The sequence below is a fragment of the Lactuca sativa genome, chromosome 5 (genome assembly GCF_002870075.4).
Source record: "Lactuca sativa cultivar Salinas chromosome 5, Lsat_Salinas_v11, whole genome shotgun sequence".
Lineage (NCBI taxonomy): Eukaryota > Viridiplantae > Streptophyta > Magnoliopsida > Asterales > Asteraceae > Lactuca > Lactuca sativa.
Window position 1 is genome coordinate 216,230,157 of NC_056627.2, and position 21,595 is coordinate 216,251,751.

At 35.9% G+C, this 21,595-nt stretch overlaps 1 protein-coding gene across 1 annotated transcript; it reads right to left on the minus strand.

The window, feature by feature from the left end:
* Positions 1-1,021: 1,021 nt before the first annotated feature.
* LOC111895077 (zinc finger BED domain-containing protein RICESLEEPER 2-like) lies at positions 1,022-5,076 on the minus strand. The gene is made up of 5 exons (XM_023891197.1): positions 4,794-5,076; positions 3,317-3,393; positions 1,589-3,232; positions 1,207-1,516; positions 1,022-1,110 (listed from the first exon to the last, which is right to left on the minus strand). The coding sequence occupies exons 1-5, from the start codon at positions 5,074-5,076 to the stop codon at positions 1,022-1,024; spliced, it is 2,403 nt and encodes an 800-aa protein (XP_023746965.1).
* Positions 5,077-21,595: the final 16,519 nt, after the last annotated feature.

The following is a 21,595-nucleotide window of genomic DNA, read 5'->3' on the forward strand; positions in this document are numbered from 1 at the left end:
GTGAAGGAGGAGGCGAATTACCTCGAAGCGAACTCTCGTGTTGAGAAGCGTCATCATCACTTGACTATGGTTCGGACTGTTGATCATATGGAACGTAGTCAGAATCACTTGAAGAAGGAGCCTTCGGCTTGTGGGCCTTATTTTTGATCTTTCACCTCTTTGGAGAAGAAGGATCTGCTTTTTCATACTTTCTCTTTTTAGGCGTAGCAAATTTTGATGAGGGACCTACCTTCGCGCTTTTTTGTTCAGGCTTCTTACCTAGTTTTGATGGTTTATCTGCAGCATCCAACGAGCTTTGCATTTCGGGAGTAAGGTGCCTCAGTCCTGTGGGAGGAAGCTTCTTGTGTTCGTTTATCTACTTTCTTTCACTTGAAACACACTTGTACATGGATTACGGAACCAAACCGATGAACATAAACTTTGTGGGATCGGAAACGATTACTTTTGTCGTGTGGAAAGAAGCGATTGACGACATCAGTGAATCCACCATTGTTGGAACTTAGAACTTCTCTATCGTCCTATTAGTAACTAGGGTCCAAAACCAAGCACAAGAGATTTCAGAGTAGCAAGAAGTAGAATTGAGACTTTGAACCAGTTGAGACCATAAAATAGTCCCAAAGTCTAAGTTGATCCCATGGTACAAACCGTAGAAAAGGGTCATGAACGCCTTGCTCGCTCCATCAGAACCTGCAACCTAGGGGTGGCAATTCGGGCAGTCGTTTCGTGTTTTCACCTAACACGACACGACACAAATTTCTTTTCCATAACCCGAACACGAAACGAAACGATATCGTGTTTTTTTCAGCTAACACGAACACGAACCAATTAAAACACGAAAAACACGAAATTACACGACAACACGACAAAAAACATAAAATAATCATTTCATCGATAAGTTCTCTTAAAAAGTCAGCAAAACACGACAAACATGACTAAAATTAACCCAAAACAACACAACAAACATCACATAAACTAATACTAAAATGTTTCAAACTTGTGACATCAAAAAATCCATTAAAAACTATGCCTCCATCGATTCATGCTTATTGTTCCTGCTAGCATCTTCCATAATATCATCGGTAAGCTCTTGTAAACACAGTTCTTCATCACCTACAAAACAATAACATATATATTTATATATGTATATATTAAAAATGGTTAAACACTAAACAAAAAGTTTTCAATAGCTGTAAAAAACACAATCACCTTTAATTCCAAAAAGCCAATCTTTTGAACAAATTAGAGCCTCAACAATGTCATGATTCAACGAACTTCGATATTGATCAAGTACACGACCACCATTACTAAAGGCAGATTCGGATGCTACGGTGGAGACCAGAATGCTCAAAATATCTCGAGCCATGGAAGCAAGTTCCGGATAACGATATTGATGGGCTTTCCAAAAAGAAAGAACATCCAAATCTTCACATATGTCACTTCTTGGCTCATCTAAGTACATCTCCAATTGTGATTTTTGAGACAAAGCAAACTCTTTACTTTCGTAATCCTTGAACTCCTAAAAAATTGTACAAAGTTATAAAATTAACTAATAAGAACAATAGATTCATTAATAAGAAAAAAAACTTACTTTTAACATGTCTTGTGTGCTCTTACTTAGCAATGTGTCACTTTTCTTTTTGTGCACAACTTTACTTGTATCACCTGTTGATGTTGCTGATGATCTACAATTCACAGGTGGTTCAGTACTATAATCACTAATATACTCACTAAAAAGATCATGTAGCTTCTCCCGTATACGATCACTGTGGACAGCAAAACTGTCGCCATAGAGTTTTTTGTAAGTAAACTCAACATACTGCAGTTTATAACGTGGGTCCAAAACTGCTGCCATGGCCAAAATCATACTATACTCCGACCAATACTTTGAAAATTTCTCATACATTTTTTTAGCCATATTCTTCATAAATCTATCTGAACTTTCCATTTCTTCTCTTAAAGTTTTTTCAACCATGGAAACCGAAGGAAAGTATAAGTTTGCTGTAGAATATTTATTTCCCGAAAATATGCATGTAACTTCATAAAATACCTCTAAAAATCTGAAAATCTTCTCTAACTTATTCCACTCATCATTACTTGGACAATCCAAATAACTAGAATCACTCAATGCTAAATGAAAAAAAGCACGACGATAGAATATAGCACTTTCAATCATAAGATAAGTAGCATTCCATCTCGTAGGAACATCTTGCCGCAAACCCTTTTTTGGATTCAAATTAACATATTTTACACAATCAATAAACCTTCCTTTCCTTACTTGGGAACCCTTTATGTACTTAACAGATTCTCGCAATTTAACAATCCCTTCATCAATAGCTTTCAACCCATCTTGCACAACTAAATTTAACACATGAGCACAACATCGAATATGAAAATAATCTCCGTTGCTGCGAAGTGCACCTTCATTACATAAATGACCCTTTAGTAAATTGACAAATGTATCATTACTTGAAGCATTATCTAACGTGATAGTGAATAATTTTTTTTCGATCCCCCATTCAGATATCAAAGAAGATATCTTTTCAGTTAAACATACCCCATTATGTGGAGGTGGCATATACTGAAAGTTCAAAATTCGCTTTTGTAATTTCCACTCCTTGTCAATGAAGTGACCCGTAACACACAAGAAACCATCTGTGTTAATTGAAGTCCATAAATCTGAAGTTAATGAAACTCTACCTTGATGCAATTCTAACAAATTCTTAAGTCTCACTTTTTCTCTCTTAAATAAGTTCTTGACATCTGATTTTGCAGTGTTTCTGGTAATGGTGGTCACATTTTTATTTAGGTACTGAAATATTTCCCTAATTCCCTCATACTCAACAAATTTAAAGGGCAATTCATGTTTGATAATAGCTTGACTAACAAGTTCACGAAATCTTTCAGGTTTAAAAACCATAGAGTTTATCGACATAGAACCACCTGATTTTGCAAAAAGCATTTGTGCTACGTCCTTTTCATCCCTTCTAGGACACTTGTTTATGTGATTTCTCAAGCTACCTGTCCCATTCTTAGTTTCACAAATATATTTTTTTGAGCACCTCTTACATTGTGCCCTTTCCCTTCCATCAGAACCAATTGGAAGTCTTTGAAAAAATTTCCATACCTTAGACCATCTTTCTCTTTCCATTGTAATGTTACCTTCCTCACCTTCGACTTTAACATCTACCTCCAGAACATCAATGCCATCGATATCTTCTTCAAGTTCAGCATCCTAAAAACCAAATAGAACCTTTAAAATCAGAACAATGGAAAATATGGAAGTAGAAAAATAGAAAAGTTAAAAGCAGAAAAATACCTGTGGAGCAACATCTGTAGAAGGTGTGTGTGTTTTACCAAGCTTTGCTTTCTTCATATTAAAAAAGTGATAAACTGCTGGTGCAGATCATACAAGTTCAGATAAACAAAAGAAGAACAAACAAAAAGATACAAAGCATAAAAATATGATCAAAAGGCAAGTGTATACAAGTTCATATAAACATAAGCATAACTATACGTGAGAAGTCCAAAAATAAAAGCAAAGTTTGAAATAGTAAAACAGATGCCATTTTTTTTTTCTATAAGGCATAATAGCATACATATCTTGTAACGGATTAAAGAGGAAAGAAAGTTCACAAATACAATAAACATATAAACAGATCTTGTATTCAATTTCAAAAAATTACCAATGAAAAAGAACATGAACTAGTTTCTATAATCGATTTCTTGAAAAGTAGAGTAGAGCATACTGCATACATATCAACAATAAGAAAAGCGAAACAAGCCAGCATCAAATGAGGAACGATAAGCAACAACATACAACTACAATCAATTTTTATAATCGATTTCTTTAATATCGGAGCATACAGACAATGATGAACAACAACAACAATAAAAATTAGGGGTTAAAAAAACAAAAAACTTACCGATCGGTAACGATAAACAAGAGCAGCAAGTGGACAACAAATATTTAGCAACAAGACTTTGTAGCGATGAAAAAGGAAAACAGGCACTTCTTACTTCTTAGGCATCAATTCTTTTGATACAGCAGTGAGGAGAAATTAACTTGAGGAGAGCAATTAAAATGGGAAACAAACAAAGGTCTCTATTTAAGGTTGAGGAGTTGTCATCAAATCCGGTTAAAAGAAGAAGAAGTAATACCAGGCTCATTGGAATATATGATAGAGGCGAGACTCGAGATGTCGATTGAGTTCTCAAAGGAGATTTGGAATTAATTTTAAGAAATTAACGTTCTATCCTTCTAGGTTCCCAATACATGAAAAGTTTGTATTTAATTTATTATTTTTATATATAATATATAAATATTATTAATATATTATTAAAAAGTTGTAAGTTATAATTTTGTATAAATATCGGTTTAATCGTGTTTGTTGTCGGGTTACTATCGTTTTAATTTCGTGTTGTTGTCGGGTTAATTTCGTTTTGAATTCTGAACACGAACACGACACGAAACGACTTTGGGTTTTTTATAAACAACACGAACACGAATTAGAAATTCGATTTCGTCCCAATTTCGTTTCGTGTCGTGTATTTTTGTCGTGTCGTGTCAGCTTTTGCCACCCCTACTGCAACCCTCTCTGATAAGCCTTTGAAGAGAAGGGTAAAGAGACCATTCCACTGAAGAGGAAGGCAAGACTTCTTGAATTTTGTCACTGTGGTAAGAACCTCAGTGTACCCCATATCATAGAACATAGAGAAAAGTTGTGTTATAGTGATCGATTCTAGGTTGATCATGGAGTCGTTGACAGCAAGCCAGAATAATAGACAAAACATACCCTTAGAAATTGAGGTTTTGTGGTTGAAGATCTCGAAGAATATCCTCTCCTTGGCTTTATCGTAGACCGTTGTAGAGTAGACTTGAGAAAGTAACGACATTGGGACACACTTAGCTTTGGTTAGGGCAATTACAAGTGCTGAATATTTGAGGCCTTCAACCACTTGGAGCGTGTAGGGATCACACTGGAAAGGTGATAGCTCGATCCGTAGGTTTTGATTCAGCTTGATGATGAGAAGAGATGACCGGGCGCTTTGTTCATGAACAGAAGAGGAATTCGCCATTGATGAACTTTGAAGAGAAAGAGATGAACAATGGAGAGAATATGCCTTATAATGCTCGAGAGGATTTGTAAGCGGTAAGAGCGTAAAAGGAAGTTGAGAAATCTCTTTATACGATTACCATGAGAGAGAAAAATTTGGAGTAATGAGTGTACGGTACTCTGATGTAACGCCTGAAAAAGCGCGACTTGACAACTGTTACCTCAAAAAGTTTGTCAAGCGTGTCAGGCAGCGTGAAAACGGAAATGATTCAAATTCACATGCATTTAAAATCTTATCCTTTCATCTTCTCTTTAATTTTGAAACAATTCAAATTCTCGTTGAAATGTCGAGTCACCTGTTCGCTTCATATGAAATTGCCTTCGCTCCCAACGTAGGGTACCACCACAGCATATTGAACTGAACATTGTATCTGAGAAATACTAATTAGTACCACGACCAAGACTTGTGGAAAATCATAAAGATCTTCGTGTGAGAGTGTGCCAAAGAAAAAGAAATAAAGCAAATGATTTGTGGGATTCAAGTGACGTCAATTAAGACACGGAACTGTGGATCTCGGGCACGAATCACTTCCTTCAAAGTCAAGAGAGACTTAGAAGTGTCTGTGTGGTTTCGTGTTGAAATACGATCAAATGCTTATTAAGAAACATTAAAAGACATCTTTTAATTAAATGGCTAATAGGGTGGCTTTCGCTTCAATCAAACTATAGAACTTAATATAAGACCAAAAGTTGAATGAAGTACTTGTGAGACCAGTGTAGTCTATAAAACAAGTAGGTTTGATCAATTTTCAGTGACTTGGTGATATTGTAGAAATCTCAAAAACAAAAGTAAATTGGATCTTATGTGTAGAAAAGCCTTGGTGTCAGACAGTTTCATAAAGATCGCACAAAAATTAAAAGAGATTTCTTGGTACCTTCCACTAAAGTGGTTTCGTTAATACTTGGGATGAAAACTAGAACGTTTGATTGTTCACCGTCAATTTGTTATAGGTATTGGATTTTGGATTTCACTTAGCACATGGTGAAACGAAGCTAAGATCATTAACACAGATGTTCTGTAACCGTAAACCTCAGTGGTAAATTGTGAGAGTCTCAAGGGCTATGTTTGTGAACCGAAGTATGATGGAGAAAAGTTATAAGGAGGTTAAAGAACCGAAAGTACCTCTGCTATATAGTAAGGACCGAGCAGAAAACTTTTAACTCAATATGAGACGAGTAAGGCAGCTCCTGACTTAAGTGGTTTTATCAGCCTGATTGGGACGAATCGATTTGTATATGTCAAATCAGTAACGCTTCACTTGAAGTCTTTGAGGATTTGGGCAACATACAACAACATGCTTCTAGGGACACTTAGCTAGTACAAAGATAAATAGATGTATACCTGTCTCAACTCCATCATTTGAATTATCCATGATATCTTTTAGTGATATTTTTGTTATTTTTGTTTTTGATAAAAAGAAATAAAAACATTTTTTTTTGGATTTTATGAATATTCTGAAAAAGAAAAAAAACAGAACGGAAAATATTTTTCGGTTCCCGAAAAATCCAGAGTCGAAATAGACTGAGCGTTCGCTCTATTTCGCTTGTCCAATTTTAATGAGGTGAAAGTTGTTTTGGTATTTATTCAGCTTCCATCATTCCTAAGCTTTGGAGTATTTTATTAAAAGTTACTTCAGGTAAGGCTGTCATGAAGATGTCAACTGGTTGATCAGCGGATCGAACAAAGTGGATTTCCACATTACCATCTTCAACGTGATCCTTGATGAAGTGTTATCTCAGTGCTATATGTTTTGTTTTGGAGTGTTTCACTGGGTTGTGACATATCCGAATAGTGCTATCTGAGTCACAATAGAGTGTTATCTCAGTGCTATATGTTTCTAAGTTGACTTTGTATCCAGATGACCTGTAAAGTACAAGATGTTGCAGCTATGTATTCCGCTTCAGCTGTGGAAAGAGACACGCATGTTTGCTTCTTGGACTACCAGCTAACGAGTTTTCCATCAAGGAATTGACACCCGCCAGTTGTGCTCTTTCGGTCTAAACTACATCCTCCAAGATCAGCATCAGAGAATGCTTAAACAAAGAAGCCAGATTTCGCCGGGTACCAAAGACTGAGAGATGAGGTTTGCTTCAAATTTCGTAAGATATTTTTCATAGCCAACATATGAGGTTCTCGTGGATTAGCCTGGAACCTGGCATAATAGCAGACAGAAAATATAATAACTGGTCTACTAGTTGTTAAATACATAAGAGAGCCTATCATTTGAGATAGAGTGTCATATCAGCAACTGGTTTCTCCAGAGATGGTGTTAGCTTCGTTTTTAATGCCATTGGAACCTTCACTTTAGAATCTCCCAACATACCAAACTTTTCCAGTACTGTCTTCGTATAAGCCTCCTGATTAATGAATATGCCTTCGGGTCCCTGTCTTATGTTCAGTCCACGGAAAAAGTTAATCGGACGCATTGAGCTCATCTCAAATTTAGTCTCCATCAACTTCCGAAATTCAATTATTAAGCTAGGATTCGTGGAACCAAAAATGATGTCATCGACATAAATTTGGACGATCATTAGGTGTTCACTTTCTTTCTTGCGAAAGAGGTTTGGTTTAACTGAACCTTGTTTAAATTTAGATAATTTTAGAAAACGAGTTAGAGTTTCATGCCAGGCTCTCAGGGCTTGTTTCAGACCGTAAACTACCGTGTCTAGGATGTAGCAATGATTGGGAAACTTTTCGTTCATAAACCTAGGTGGTTGCTCAACGTATACTGTATCTTCTAGTTCTCTATTCAGGAACTCACATTTGACGTCCATTTGAAAAACTTCAAAATTCTTGTGAGCAGCGTATGCCAGAAAGATCCGAACGGATTCTAACCTTGCTACATGAGCGAAGGTTTATCGTAATCTATACCTTCTTCCTGAAAATATCCCTTAACTACCAGCCTTGCCTTGTTGCTTATCATGTTCCCTTCTTTATCCATCTTGTTCCTGAATACCCGTTTCAATCCAACCACAAATGCATCCTTTGGTGTAGGAATCAGTCTCCGGACTCGATTTCTCTCAAACTCATTTAGTTCGTCTTGCATAGCCTGTACCCAATCGTAGGGATCAAGTGCAGTATTCACTGTTTTCAGCTCAATCTTGGAAACAAACGAATTAAATATGCATAACTCTACTTGAGAGAATAAAGCAGTTTGCTTTGCTTTCAGTTGAGAGCGTGTGAAAACTCTCTCAGATGATTTGCCAATTACTTGAGTTTTTGGATGATCGCGTGTCCATTTTACGAGTGGAGGATAATCTGGATCATAAGAAAGATCCAATTCATCATTTATTTCTTCTTCGAATTCTAATTGAGAATCTTCATCATTTGTATTATTATTCCCCCTGTCGAATGACGAAACAATTTCAACATCTGGTTCAGAATTCTCCCCCTCGATTGGACTTTCATGGATCATTGTTGGAGATGGGTTCTCCCCCTGGAATGGCAAGTTAGGTCGCTTTTTTGTAGATGAAATCTTCCCCTGGAATGTAGAACATCTATGAGTAGGTTCGCTCGAGCTTTGAGGTTCGCCTTGATCTTGAGGTTCTCTTGAGCTTTGAGGTTCGCTTGATCTTTGAGGTTTGCTTTCCATATCTTGCGCCGCTTTGTTTATTATCTCCTTCAGGTTGTTGACTTTATTACCTGCTGCTTTTGCTTCAGAGAGAATGGCTTTCTCCAGTTCATCAAAGAGCACTAATTACTCTTCAAACATATTTGATATAGGAATCATGACTTGACCATTTTGTAGAAAGATCTCCTTCATTAGACTTTTTTTGGATTGGAGTTTCTTCACTTAATTATCATCGAATGTGACATAATAGGTTTCTTCAATCTTCTTTGATATTTTGTTCATAACTCTATATGCCTTTGAGGTCAGAGAGTAGCTAAGAAAGATCCCTTCATCTGCTTTCACATCAAACTTGTTTCGATTCTCTTTAGAGTTAAAGATGAAGCACCTGGAACCAAAAACATGAAAAAATTTAACGTTAGGCTTACGATTATTCAGAATTTGATAGGGTTTAATTGAAAATCACTTATTGAGGAAGCTTCGATTATGGGTATAGCAGGCAGCTGCAATTGCATCAGCCCAGAAGTACAGATGTAGAGAAGAGAAGCTGAGCATGGTTTGAGCCACTTCACACAATGAACGGTTTCGATTTTCAATTACACCGTTTTGTTGTGGAGTATAGGGAGCAGAGAAGTTGTGAGACACTCCCTTTTCAGTAAGAAATTCTTTAAACTCTTGGTTTTTGAATTTCAGCACATTGTCACTTCGGACATTTCTAACCACCTTTCGCAGTTAAAGCTCCATTTGCCTAATAAAGTTCTTGAGCTTTGGAGTCACCTCTGATTTATGTTTAAGAAAGAAACCCCAGGTGATGCGTGAAAAATCATCAACTATTACGAGAATGTACTTACTACCACCAATGCTTTCTATGGTCGATGGACCACATAGATCGATGTGAAGAAGTTCAAGAGGTTCGATGATCTTTGTGTTAACAATTATGGGACGACTCTTTCGGCTTTGTTTCCCATTTCACATGCAGCACACATATGTTCCTTGTCAAACTTTAGAAGTGGCAATCCTCTCACATGATCACCAAGAACTAACTTGTTGATGTCTTTGAAGTTAAGGTGCGATAGTCATCGATGACACAGCCAGCTTTCATTAAAATGAGCTTTCGTTAGAAGACATACAACATGCTTCCCACGTATCGGGTTTAGATTTAATGGACACATTTCGCCTTTTCTTTGTGACTTCAGCAAAATCGTCTTAGTTTTCTTTTCAATGATCTCTGATCCTTCATCATCAAATGAGACCTTCAATCCAGTCCCTACCACCAACTGCAAGACACTGATGAGATTATGTTGCAATCCTTCCACATATGCCACTTTTCGAATCGAAAAAATCCCTGTTTATGATCATTCCATAGCCTTTTATTGTGTCATATGAGTTGTTACCATATTTGACACATCCACCATCTTTTAGAGCCCGAAACTCCTTCTACTCTTCCCTTCTTCCTATCATGTGACGTGATCAGACACTATCTATGTACCATTCGTCGTGGAACTGCTCGTCACTGATAACCTACAAAAATCAAGCAGATTTAGGAACCCAAGGTTGCTTGGGTCCACGTGAGCCATTTACAGAATAGGGAATAATAATTGAAAGATCAACCATATAAGTTCTTTTTATTAAGGTGGTTTCGTCTTTTCTCTTGATGGTAAAAACCTTGATTTTGTTATCTTTTGGTTTGTTTAAATTAGGTTGAGGATTTTTATTTTGATTCTCTTTTTCTTGTTTCCTAGGGTTAGCAGACGTCTTCTTTGTTTGCTTTTTGTCTTCTGAGACAAGCTTTTCTTTTCCCTTGACATCCTTGCTAGGATTCTGCTTTGCTCGAGAATGAGGATGATGGGGTTTAGGACCGAAGTTGGGCTTTCGGTTCTTGTCACCACTTGATCTAGGACCAAAACTTCTTTTTCGGTTCTTCTGACTGCAAGATTGGCAGTGAGTGCATGGACCAGAATTATCCTTTGATCCTGCTTTTGCCTTGAGATTTGACGCCTTTTCTATGTGAACATAATTGGAGTTTTGGGATTGCCAAAACTGCTTCCTTTCATTGACATTCTTTTGATATCTCCTGTTTTGCTGGCGTTTCTGGTCTAATAGTTGCTTTTGAGATTTGTGAATATTAGCTTTTGGCCTTGGTTTTTCACTATGAGTTTCACTCTTCATTGAAGAGGATTCACTTGCAACCTTTGCCGGTTCGCCAGGACTCTCTTTAGTACCACTTGTGCTTGGTACATCAAACTTTGTAGGCTTATTGAGTGGTTGTGCCACGTATCTGTCTTTAACCGTCCATTAGGTTCTCTCTAATAAACTGACAGTCTCATCTGCTTTGTCGATTGGAGAGGACCAGAAATGATCATCACAGCCAGCGTCGTTGTCTTCGTTCATTATGGTTGTAAGTTCGGTTGTCTGTTTGTAAGTGACCCCTATTGTGGTGTATACCTGGTTAGATACAATTTGTATCTTTTGATATACCACAACCTACTGTTTCAGAACCTTGGACTTATCTTGGGACATCCGATCGAACTCAACCAAATTTTCAGATATAAAATCTTTGGTAGGTTTGGTTTCACTTTTGACAAACTCTGAATAGTCAACTTCACCCTCTACAGATATTTCACTCATACAACTGCCCTCATCAAATATAGAAGTATTTTATATGTTTATTTTGTTTTCTAAAGTCAACTTGGCATTTAATGAGTCAAATTTATGCATGATTTCGGTCTTTATTTTCAATTTATCATTTTCATCCAAAAGGTTTTTAAGCATATCCTTATGGTCTTTGGTCTTAATAAAGGACTCAATTTTATCCAGACCGATCTTGTAGGCATAAGAAATTTCATCTAAAGAGACAATTGAGTCACAGAAATAGCCATCAATATTGACTTCGTCCTCCTTTAATTCCAGGAAGGGCAAAATCATTTTATGAATCTTTTTACCGATCTCACAGTCTAAATGCAATTGAGTGATATTAGTATACAAACGTTTAGCAATTAAGCAAAAAATGTTTCTTTGTTTCAAAAGCTTCAAATTATCATGTTGCAAATAAATAACTTCATCTTTCGCCCTAACTGACTCAACCTCCTTCTACTCTATCCAAATTCTTCTTTCCTCACTATTTGAAGACACCCTGCTGATTTGATCAGTTAGATTAGAATTTTCTAGGCGATTTTGTTTTAGACTACCACTTAAACTAGAAAACTTGAATTTTAAATCATTTAATTCCTTTTCATAGTTATTAACTGGTATTTTTAGAGATTCGAGGATAGATTGTACCTTCTTAATCAACTTATCACATTCGTTAATCTGTTCTCCCATTGGTTTGGCTGTGAAACACTTGTCTTCTCTTTCCTTTGCTTCCTCACCTTCTCCGTCGGTTGTGTAGCCTCTCATCTGTGACACTCCAGCAGTCACCATGAAACATCTTCCACCAAGCTCAGATGTTCCTTCCTTCATCACAAAAGTTCTGCCATGTGTGGGCTTGCGAACTTCCTCATCTTCAGAGTCTGTAGACCAGACTTCTACTCCACCAAACTCATCATCAACAATGTTTCCCTGCATAATTAAAGCATTCATAGCATTTTTAGATGTTTTCTTCTTCGTTATTTCCTCCAGCTTGCGTGAATAGTATGCTTCATCATCTTCTCCATCCTTCTTCTCAGCCAGCTTTCTCAACATGCAATCTTTGGCAATGTGATTTTTTGTTGTGGCAGAAATTGCAATCATATCCGGAGTCACCAACAAGCTTGTTCTCCTTCTTCGCTTCTTCATGCCGAGGAGCATTTTTGGGTTCCTCTTTCACCTTTTTGGAGCTATATCTCCCTTTCTAGTTTCGGTTCTTAGAGGTAGGGAACTTTTTGCGAGCAAACTTTTTAGGATTATAGACCATTAAAGCATATTTATCATTCGTCAGATCACATTCAGAGAGATCCAACTCTTCTTCTTCTTCATCCACATTCTTCTCTTTAGAAAGAAGAGCCAACGATCCCATACTAGAGACCACATTCGCTTCCTTAGTCACAATGCTTTCATGTGATTTGAGTATTCACACATGCTTCGCCAACGAATATGTTTTGAACTGTTCATGAGCTTTTACAATCGAAACCACCGCCATCCATTCGGGTCTCAAGCCATTCATAAACGTGACCTTCTGCTCAATGACCTCTCTGCCAATTCCATGTTTGATCATCTTGCTGAGGAGATGATTGAAACGATCAAACGTCTAAATGAGTTTCTTTTCTGGCTTCTACTTGAAGTCATTGAACTCTGAGAGCAATAGAGTTTGTATCGAGTGTTCCAAGTCCTCATCTGTTGAATATAGCTCCTTAAGCCTATCCCAGATCTGTTTCACTATTGTTCATGTACTAACCAGACGAAAGGTATTTGATTGCAAACCAAATCTGATCATCCTCATAGCTTTAAGGTTGCAAAGCAGCTTGTCCTTCTCGTCTTTAGCAACATCTTTCACGCCAATCATTAGCTGATTGTACTCCTTTTAAGTCTTGATGACTTTTTGGGTTCCAATATGAGAAAGAGGACCCACAGTCATCGCTTCCCAGATTAGATAGCCATTGTCCTCTAAACCAAGAACATAGTCTTCAAAGTGATGCGTCCAGACTTCGTAATCTTGAGTATACCAGATTGGGATTCTCGTAGTAGATTCGATGCTGTTGGATATGTTGATGGGGTTGGTTTGTGAATCATCGAGAGACATGAAGACCTGTTTAGTATGATTGTCAAGAATCAGACTTGTAAAGATTGAATAGGGTAATATCGAGATCTATGAGCAACGTCAATGAAGGAATAACAGCTTAACATATTCAATAAAAGCGGAAACCCAAAGAAATTTCTTCAAACAAAAGAGATGCGTATGATTTACACATCCTCCTGCTTTGATACCAATTGATGATTTAAAAAAACTATTTTAGGATCGATAAGATTCTTAACAAATAAATCAGAAAGTAAACCAAAGTGCAAACACACAACGAATCAAACAGATGTCGAACGATTAAAACAGCAACACCTCAGAAGAGCTCGATGAAGAACTTCTACTGTAGAGGTGTGCTAGGGTTACAATACAATCAATGAGATAATTATCAAAAGTGTACAAAAGAAGATTCACGAATGCATCATAATTACTTAACCCTAATATCGTAAACACAGATGGACAGGCCCATACAGTGACAAAGTTGGACTAACTACCGAAGCCCAATGGCGAAACCCTTTAGAATCAACACATATCAACAAGTGATTGGATTCAAAGATTTACAATCAATGAGATACAACAATTTCAAGTTGCTATACATCATTAAAACTTCAACCCAAGTGGCATAGAAAATAAACAATTCCTGAATTAACATTTTGCAAGAATTTACAGGCTTTCAGCCCTATCCAGCATTCTGCCAGTGCCAAAGTGATGCTTACTCATTCACTTCATGGTCAATGGCTACATACCAATACCCAAGTGATGCTTAGTCATTCACTTTGTGGTCAAAGGTATAACTCATTAACATAATAACACAGGAAAGCATATTGCACATATAACACATAACATACAATTTTTCCTACAATTTGAACACACCGTGAAATAACCGGAGGTTAAAGTAGTAATTTGGGCAGCACTTCGTTTCTATAATTAACTTTCTTCGATGAAAACTGGGAGCTTTATTGAAAACCAGGCCTTGCGAGGGTTGAGCTTCAAACCAAAAAGATAAATTTCTCGGGGTCTTCGGGCACTTCGGGATGTTTCTCAGGTGTTAGGGATGATCCCGAGGCTACGAGGGTTGTAAAATAGCTTAAAAGAGGGTGTAAGATGTAAAAGGTGTAAATTTTCTAACCAAAACCGGGAGGGTTCACACCTCCCTTATGTAGGTGCGAGGATCGGATCCGAAGGAAGGAGGAGAAGCCATGTGGCTGCTTCGCAGGTGATGGGGGAGGGGCTACGTGGCTCGGTTCGCAGGCGGACACAGGTCTGAGCTCGGAAGCGTCACAATGATGACACACGTCGAATCCGGACTGGGTGCGCTTCGTATGCGAGGAGCTGGCAACACACGTCGGACACGAAGCAGAAGCGAGAGGCAGTGGTGTGGCTGATTCCGAGCCAAGCATGCGAAGCTTCTCGGATTTAGTGCCCAAATCTTCAAAAATTCATAACTTTGGCATACCAGCTCCGTTTTCGACGTTCTTCATATGCACGCGTAGGTGAAATTCTACTCTACAACTTTCGTTTAGACTCCGTCGGCTAATTTTTGATTTTATTTTTCATATTATTATTTTTAACAGACCAGGACAAGAAAATCCGTTAAAAATCCATAACTTCTTCATCCAACGTCCGTTTTCGTCTGTCTTTACCGTTGTACTACTATTGATGAGACATTCGATTCTCATTTAGGTTGTGTCAGCTAAAAATCACCCGATCTTTATTTCGAGTATTTAGTTGTATATTGCTATATTGACACTTAGAAAAATCATAAATTCGTCATACGACGTCTGATTTGGACGTTCTTTTTATGAGAATTCTTGGTTTAACGAATACTATGACTTTCATTTAGATTGCTAAAGCTAAAAAGTAGTTTATCGAAAACTCACTTTTTACGCTAAATAGTGTTTTGCTGGTTTTGTCGCGGATCTTCAATTAGTCAGAACTTCTTCGTTATAACTAAGATTTCGATGAGGTTTCGCCTAAATGTTTCTAACGAGATAATCTACAACTTTCAATAACATTATTTTTATTTATTTCCAACTTTATATTTTTGTTAATTTCAATACTTTCAATACTTTCCGAATGATTCTAAACATAGATTACTTCAATTCTTTATAAAACTATCTTGTTAGAACTCAATACTCAAAATCATATATTATTAATAATATTCATCATTAAATAAAACACGATAACTGAACGTGTATGTTACAGAAAATAACATTTGATCATATTATATCCCACCGGTTCTCCTTATTTTTGTTGCTTTTTGGACTCCTCCATTTGAACTTATTTTGAAACCCCCCCCCCCCCCCCCCCCCCCCCGGAAATTGATATGTTTTAACAAAAATTAGAAGAAAAATGATAAGAAAAACTTAAAGGATGGGATAGTGACTCCTCAGAATCAACAACACTTGACATTCTACAAAAATCCACCCGAAAACCAACCATTGATGGCTACAAAGATGTGGAGGAAGAAACAACTTTCGTTGTCAATGTAGCATCTGATTTTAATAGAGCAGATGCAACAACAGGTGGTGGAGCTGCTGCATGCATGCGGGCTGTCGACGGTGAAGTGGTAGTTTTGTGTTCATCTGATACAACTATTGTTCGAGCTTGGTATTCCATTGTTTTATCTTGCAAATTACTTCAAAACATTACTTTTTCCGTATCTTATGACCCTTACCACCAACCCATCCACAAAAACCCATATTAACTTTCATATTTACTCATCTTGTGTAATTGTTTTTTCTATTATATCATAAACGTCAAAAAAGTTGGATGAATACCCTTCCTTATCTTGCAATTAATGATAACGTCCATCCTCTTGAAAAGAACCATGAACATCAGTTCCCTCAATCTCAACTTTAGAAAACCCTTAAGTAAAATGAGGAGTCCAACCGAGAGCCTCTTTAACACGAACATAAAACACCATGTTATCATCCTGAATCTTTAGCATTCTGATACTATATCTTGATGTGCAGTTAAAAAGTCAAAATGCACACTCAATTCTTGTATACATCTTCCCTAAGAACATTATCAAGGTGAGCTATTGAACATCATTTAGAAATAATCTTTTGAAAAGCCTCTTTACTCCATACATGTGATGGTACCCTCAACATCAACCTATACAATTTGATCCATTGTCACAAAATTCCTATCTCATGCTTGTTTTATCTGAAAGCTAATGATCCACAACTTCAATATCCATGCAGTTCTTACACACTTTTTTAGACCTAATTGAAACAAAATCCATAAGCCTCCTACATATCGAATCTCCATTCATCCAAACACAATATCTGAAGGTTAGGTAGGGTAAGGAAGTCCCTTACTTTGTCAAGACATGCATGTTTCCTATTTTCCACCACACAATCCTTAAATTGTAATTTAATGAATTCCTCCAACAATTTTTTGGCCTGCTTATCGAATAAGGAACCCCTATCCACACTAGCATACAAGTTTACTAGAGTCCATTGTTTCTCAACCTAAGACATTAAAATAAGTTGGGAAGTATTATGATCATTATGTGTGAATCTGGGACTACAAGCAAGTACTTTATAATAACAAAACCATGTATCACACAATTTATGCACCATATTATAGATACTACGAACCTATGTGAACCACCTAATGAACCTGAATTGTTTTCGCATCTGAGACATCTTTTTTTAAAAAAGAGACATCCATAACTTTACCTAATCGAGCAGATAGTCTCCACAAATCATTAGGTTAAGCAAAATAATGGAAATTTGTAACATAAAATGTCTAGACATCGGGGGCTTACTTGGTGTTTGTTGCCTCTAATAGGTTGATCATGGTGATGTAGACTTGAAGCGTCTGTGTACCTACATACTTTAAACCACTCTTCACCCTCCATCCGACGTGATTTCATAAGATAAAAAATCATCTAAGAAGACCCCCTTCACTCTTGAAGGAAATCGCTAAGGACATCAATATCCATAATAGGAAATTGTTTTTTACTTATTTATTACAAAATTTTTTAATATTCTTATATATCCATAATTCAAATAAAAAGGATCTATATGAACAAAAGTTTTATAAGAAAAATGAAAAGAAAAAGAATCGTGTAGATTTACATGCTATCTCTAAATGGTGAAAAGCTATTATTGTTTTTTTATTCCAAACATGCAAGTGTTGATGAAAATTCTGATATTGTTTTTTTTTTTTCTTCTTTTAAAATGACATGGTAAGTGAAAAAACATTACTGTTGACGAAATGAGAATCTTTAGTTTTATATAGTATTCATTTGTTATTATTTTATAGGGAAATCTTCAGAAAAATCCTAGTATTTTGGGAAAAGTTACAATTATGTCCTAAACTTCTTTTTTGAATAAAAAAAACTCAAGAAACGGGATAAACCTTCCATTTTAGCCCTTTTTTACCTTTTTATGTAATCGTTTACGTGGCATGCCAAGCTGAGGGGGGATGTTGACATGGCATGCCACATCAGCATAAATCATTTTAAAAGGAGGATTTTTTTGTAAGGAATAGAGGTACACAACTTTCGAACTCAGGACCTCTCTCACACAACAAACGAATCTAACAAATTAAGCTAGAAGTTATATATGTTTTATATATGCATAAAAGCCTTATTTACTTTCATTAATGTTCTAGAAAACAATTTTCCTATGAGAATAAGAAGCGAAGAAGTATGGAACCAGGGACCTTACCTTACAAAACACGCCTACAACCAACTAGGCTAGAACCATTTACTTATTTATTCCCTTTATTCCCTTCACAGTTGTATATATCTATTAAGCTCTCAAATAACTACATTTATTACTTATATTATTATTGTTATTTTTATTATTTTTATTATTATTATTATTAAAACGCAAACGTATGTATATATACGGTGATTATATGTATTTTGTAAAATTAAAAACGTGTGTGTGTATATTACTACTGAAGAAATAGAGAGGTGAGTGGGTCTTAGCCTAGGTGGTTGTGTATCTAATTTGTTAGAGTGACGTTGGAGTTCGAATCCTCTAATCCTTAGTTTCTTACCTTAATTTGCTTTTTTTTAGAATGAAGGAGAGAGCACAAAAGATGTCTTGCTTAAGTGGTTAGGTGCATGTCTTTATATGGAGAGTGTTTGGGTTCGAATCTTGACGCTCTTTTCTCTTTCGAAAAAATTCAATCTTCTTAATTATAATGAATTTTGCTGAAAAAAAAAAGTTTATGACTTCAGTGTAATTTTTCCCAAAATAATGGGATTATTTTGAAGATTTTCCTATTTTGTAATATCACATCCTTAATAGTATATCATATGATAATTGCATTTGTTTTTTTCAAGTAGTGTTAAATTTATCTAGTATGTCACTCATTAGGAATAATGTGTAACAGTATTTGGTCTTTATAAAGATTGCATCACTTTGGTCAAAACATATATATGTAATGAAACATTAAGTTTTCTTGAAACGAGTTGCTACAAGAAGGATAATGTTAAGTTGTATTTTTTCTTTAGAAGGGGTTGAACCAAGACTTGAAAACAAACAAAATTCTAGACTTTTGCATTCCTAATTTTATCAATGTCTTTGAATAAAAAAAAGAAAAGAACATAAGTTGACATTTCGAAAAAGACAAATCACTGAAGTGGAAACTAATGTGTCGCCACTCGAAGCTACACTTGTAGTTGGGACACTTTATAAGCCCCGTCCTTTCTTTTTCATTTTAAGATAATTTGCATTTGTTATTCATAATTGTATTGTATAAAAATATTTTGTTTTAACTTATCCAACAGGCCATGCATAACACTATTATGACTTTAAAATCTATAGATGTTCTTTATAAAAGAATTAGTTTTGCCATCTAAAAAGAGGTTGCAGCACAGCTTGTTGTTCGGTTACCCGCAACATATATGTAAATCTTTTTTATGAATTTGACTTCGAAAAGATTGAATAGTTAAATAAAAAACTTATCCAATGACAATCAAAGAGTGTCTTTGTTTTTATTTTATTAAAGCTATACAATTTCCCTTTTAAAATTTGTTGTGCTCTATACTGATGTGGGATTAAGAAACATTTTTGTTAGCATAAAGTAATGTTGTAGCAGACCGGTGGTTATTGGCCAAAATAATTATGAAAAACGATTAGATCGATCTAGTAATGATTACTAATGGGTAAGAAACTAATCGTGATTCAAAAACAACCACAAAGGCACTGTTCTGCCTTTTAGATGATCCAAATTTTCAAAACCACCGTTTTCACGTTAAAAGTTCCTATTAAGAGTTAAGTTTACAGTTGTTCAAATTATAAAAAAAAAAATCAACATTTTACTCTTTCGTAATCATTAGATTGATAATTTGAGTACTAATTTGATGGCGATGACCCCACCTAGCTGTGGGCTCGTGAAGGCTGAGTTGGATACCAGACCATTTGGTTTTCGTTATTTTTTGATTTATGTTCTTAACTTTTTTTAAAGACTAGATTTATCCTTCTATTAGTTTGTTTCCTAGTTTTTTTTTGGGTTTTCATCCTTTTTTAGTTTGGGCGTGTTTTAGGAAGGTTCACACTTTGATTGATTAATAAACGTGTGTTCCTAAAATTCTCTGGTGCATTTTGTTCCAGTTTCAGGCGCCATAGAATCGCCATCAGCTATACTGATATCAACTCAAAACTCAAACGACGATTGCTCACAATGGACAACGAAATCAACAACCACGCAGAGACGCCAACAGAGGCAACGTTGAGTATGTGCGAGATCCTCGTGGCGTTGTAGAGATCACTAGGATGCAACGATTCCGGGACTTGCTATTGGAACATGAGGAGGAAACGGAGACGGACACCAGAATCTGGGATGATAGTGTTAGCTTTGTCAACCCCTTCGGTAATAGACGACCACGACGTGAAACACAAGCGACAAACCCAATTCGTAATCATGGGGTCAACATCGAAATCTTTAATTTCGATGGGAAGGCTAAGAAGATGAATTTTGAAGATTGGCATAACATGATTAAACACGTGTTTGAAGTTAGAGACAAACTAGATAATCTACAGGTAAAACTTTTGGATATATATGTTAAAGAATCATTATGGATTGATATTACTAAATATTTATTAAGTATTTGATATAGACTTGGCAATGGGGCGGGTTTGGAGCGAACTGACCTTGATCCAAACTCTTTTAACAAATTTCAAAATCTGATCCAAGCCTGCTCCGTAACCCGCAGGGTTTTGAATAATCAAACTCATACCCTTATCCACCAAATCAGCAAATATCTAAACCCGCCCCGTAACCCGTAGGTTTTTTGAATAATCAAACACATTTTACTTAAATCATAAAATCACATTTATTAAATAAAACTAAATTTTGATTTAGAAAACACATTATGTACTCGAGGACTTTCTATTGTAATTTAAAACATTATTTTAATTACTTCCGATTGGTTTTTGATCGTTGATTGCATTGATAGAGAATAACAATTACAAACTTTCTTCCGGTTGATAAATGACCTTATTGATTTATAAATGAAATTGGTGATTACATGATGAAATATAAATGAAATGAAATCAGGACTGTTGAGTCATTTTGTTGTAAAAGTCGAAGCCTTGTCTTGACTATTTCGCATGTTTATTTACTAAGTCGTTTTATGTCGAAGCTTAATGTCTAAACTTAGTATTTTTTGTACACTCATGTTTCCTATAAATATGGGGCTGAGGATAAAAGTAGAGACGGGTCTTTCTGCTTATTCTTATAATCAGTATTGTAGTTGAATTCTCTGTTCAATACAAAATTTGCTGATTAATATTTACATTTGGTGTTCATATCTTTCATTACTAATTCATTCAAATCATGATTGCTTTCTAAATCTCGATAACAATTCTCATCAATTGGTATCAAAGCGGGATTCAAACTGCTTTGATCTGATTTTCATTCTAGAATCATTTGCATTTTGTGTTATTATTAAAAATATTTCCGCGCTTTTCGTTCTGAAAATCTGTTTTGATCTGATTTGAATCGATTCTACATTTGAATTGTTTAGTCGAGTAATCAGTTAGCAATTTGTGATCAATTCATTTGATCAATTCACAAATTCATCAAGTTTTTCAAGTTTTTCATCAAAATCCTCGTGTTCAATAATGGCGAACTTTAACATGAATACTATGACCTTATACTCTCATTTGCTTGGTTCATCTACTAAAATTCCAATGTTGATTCCAGAATATAATGATCAATGAGCTGACAGA

Bases quoted from the DNA above. Each gene is read 5' to 3' on its own strand.
- LOC111895077 (XM_023891197.1), bottom strand. From the start codon at position 5,076: ATGGCGAATTCCTCTTCTGTTCATGAACAAAGCGCCCGGTCATCTCTT. The intron at 3,394-4,793 runs GTATGTTTTGTC...GATCTGCACCAG, and splicing joins CAAAACCTCAATTTCTAAGG to CAGTTTATCACTTTTTTAAT. The intron at 3,233-3,316 runs GTATTTTTCTGC...TTTGGTTTTTAG, and splicing joins CTACAGATGTTGCTCCACAG to GATGCTGAACTTGAAGAAGA.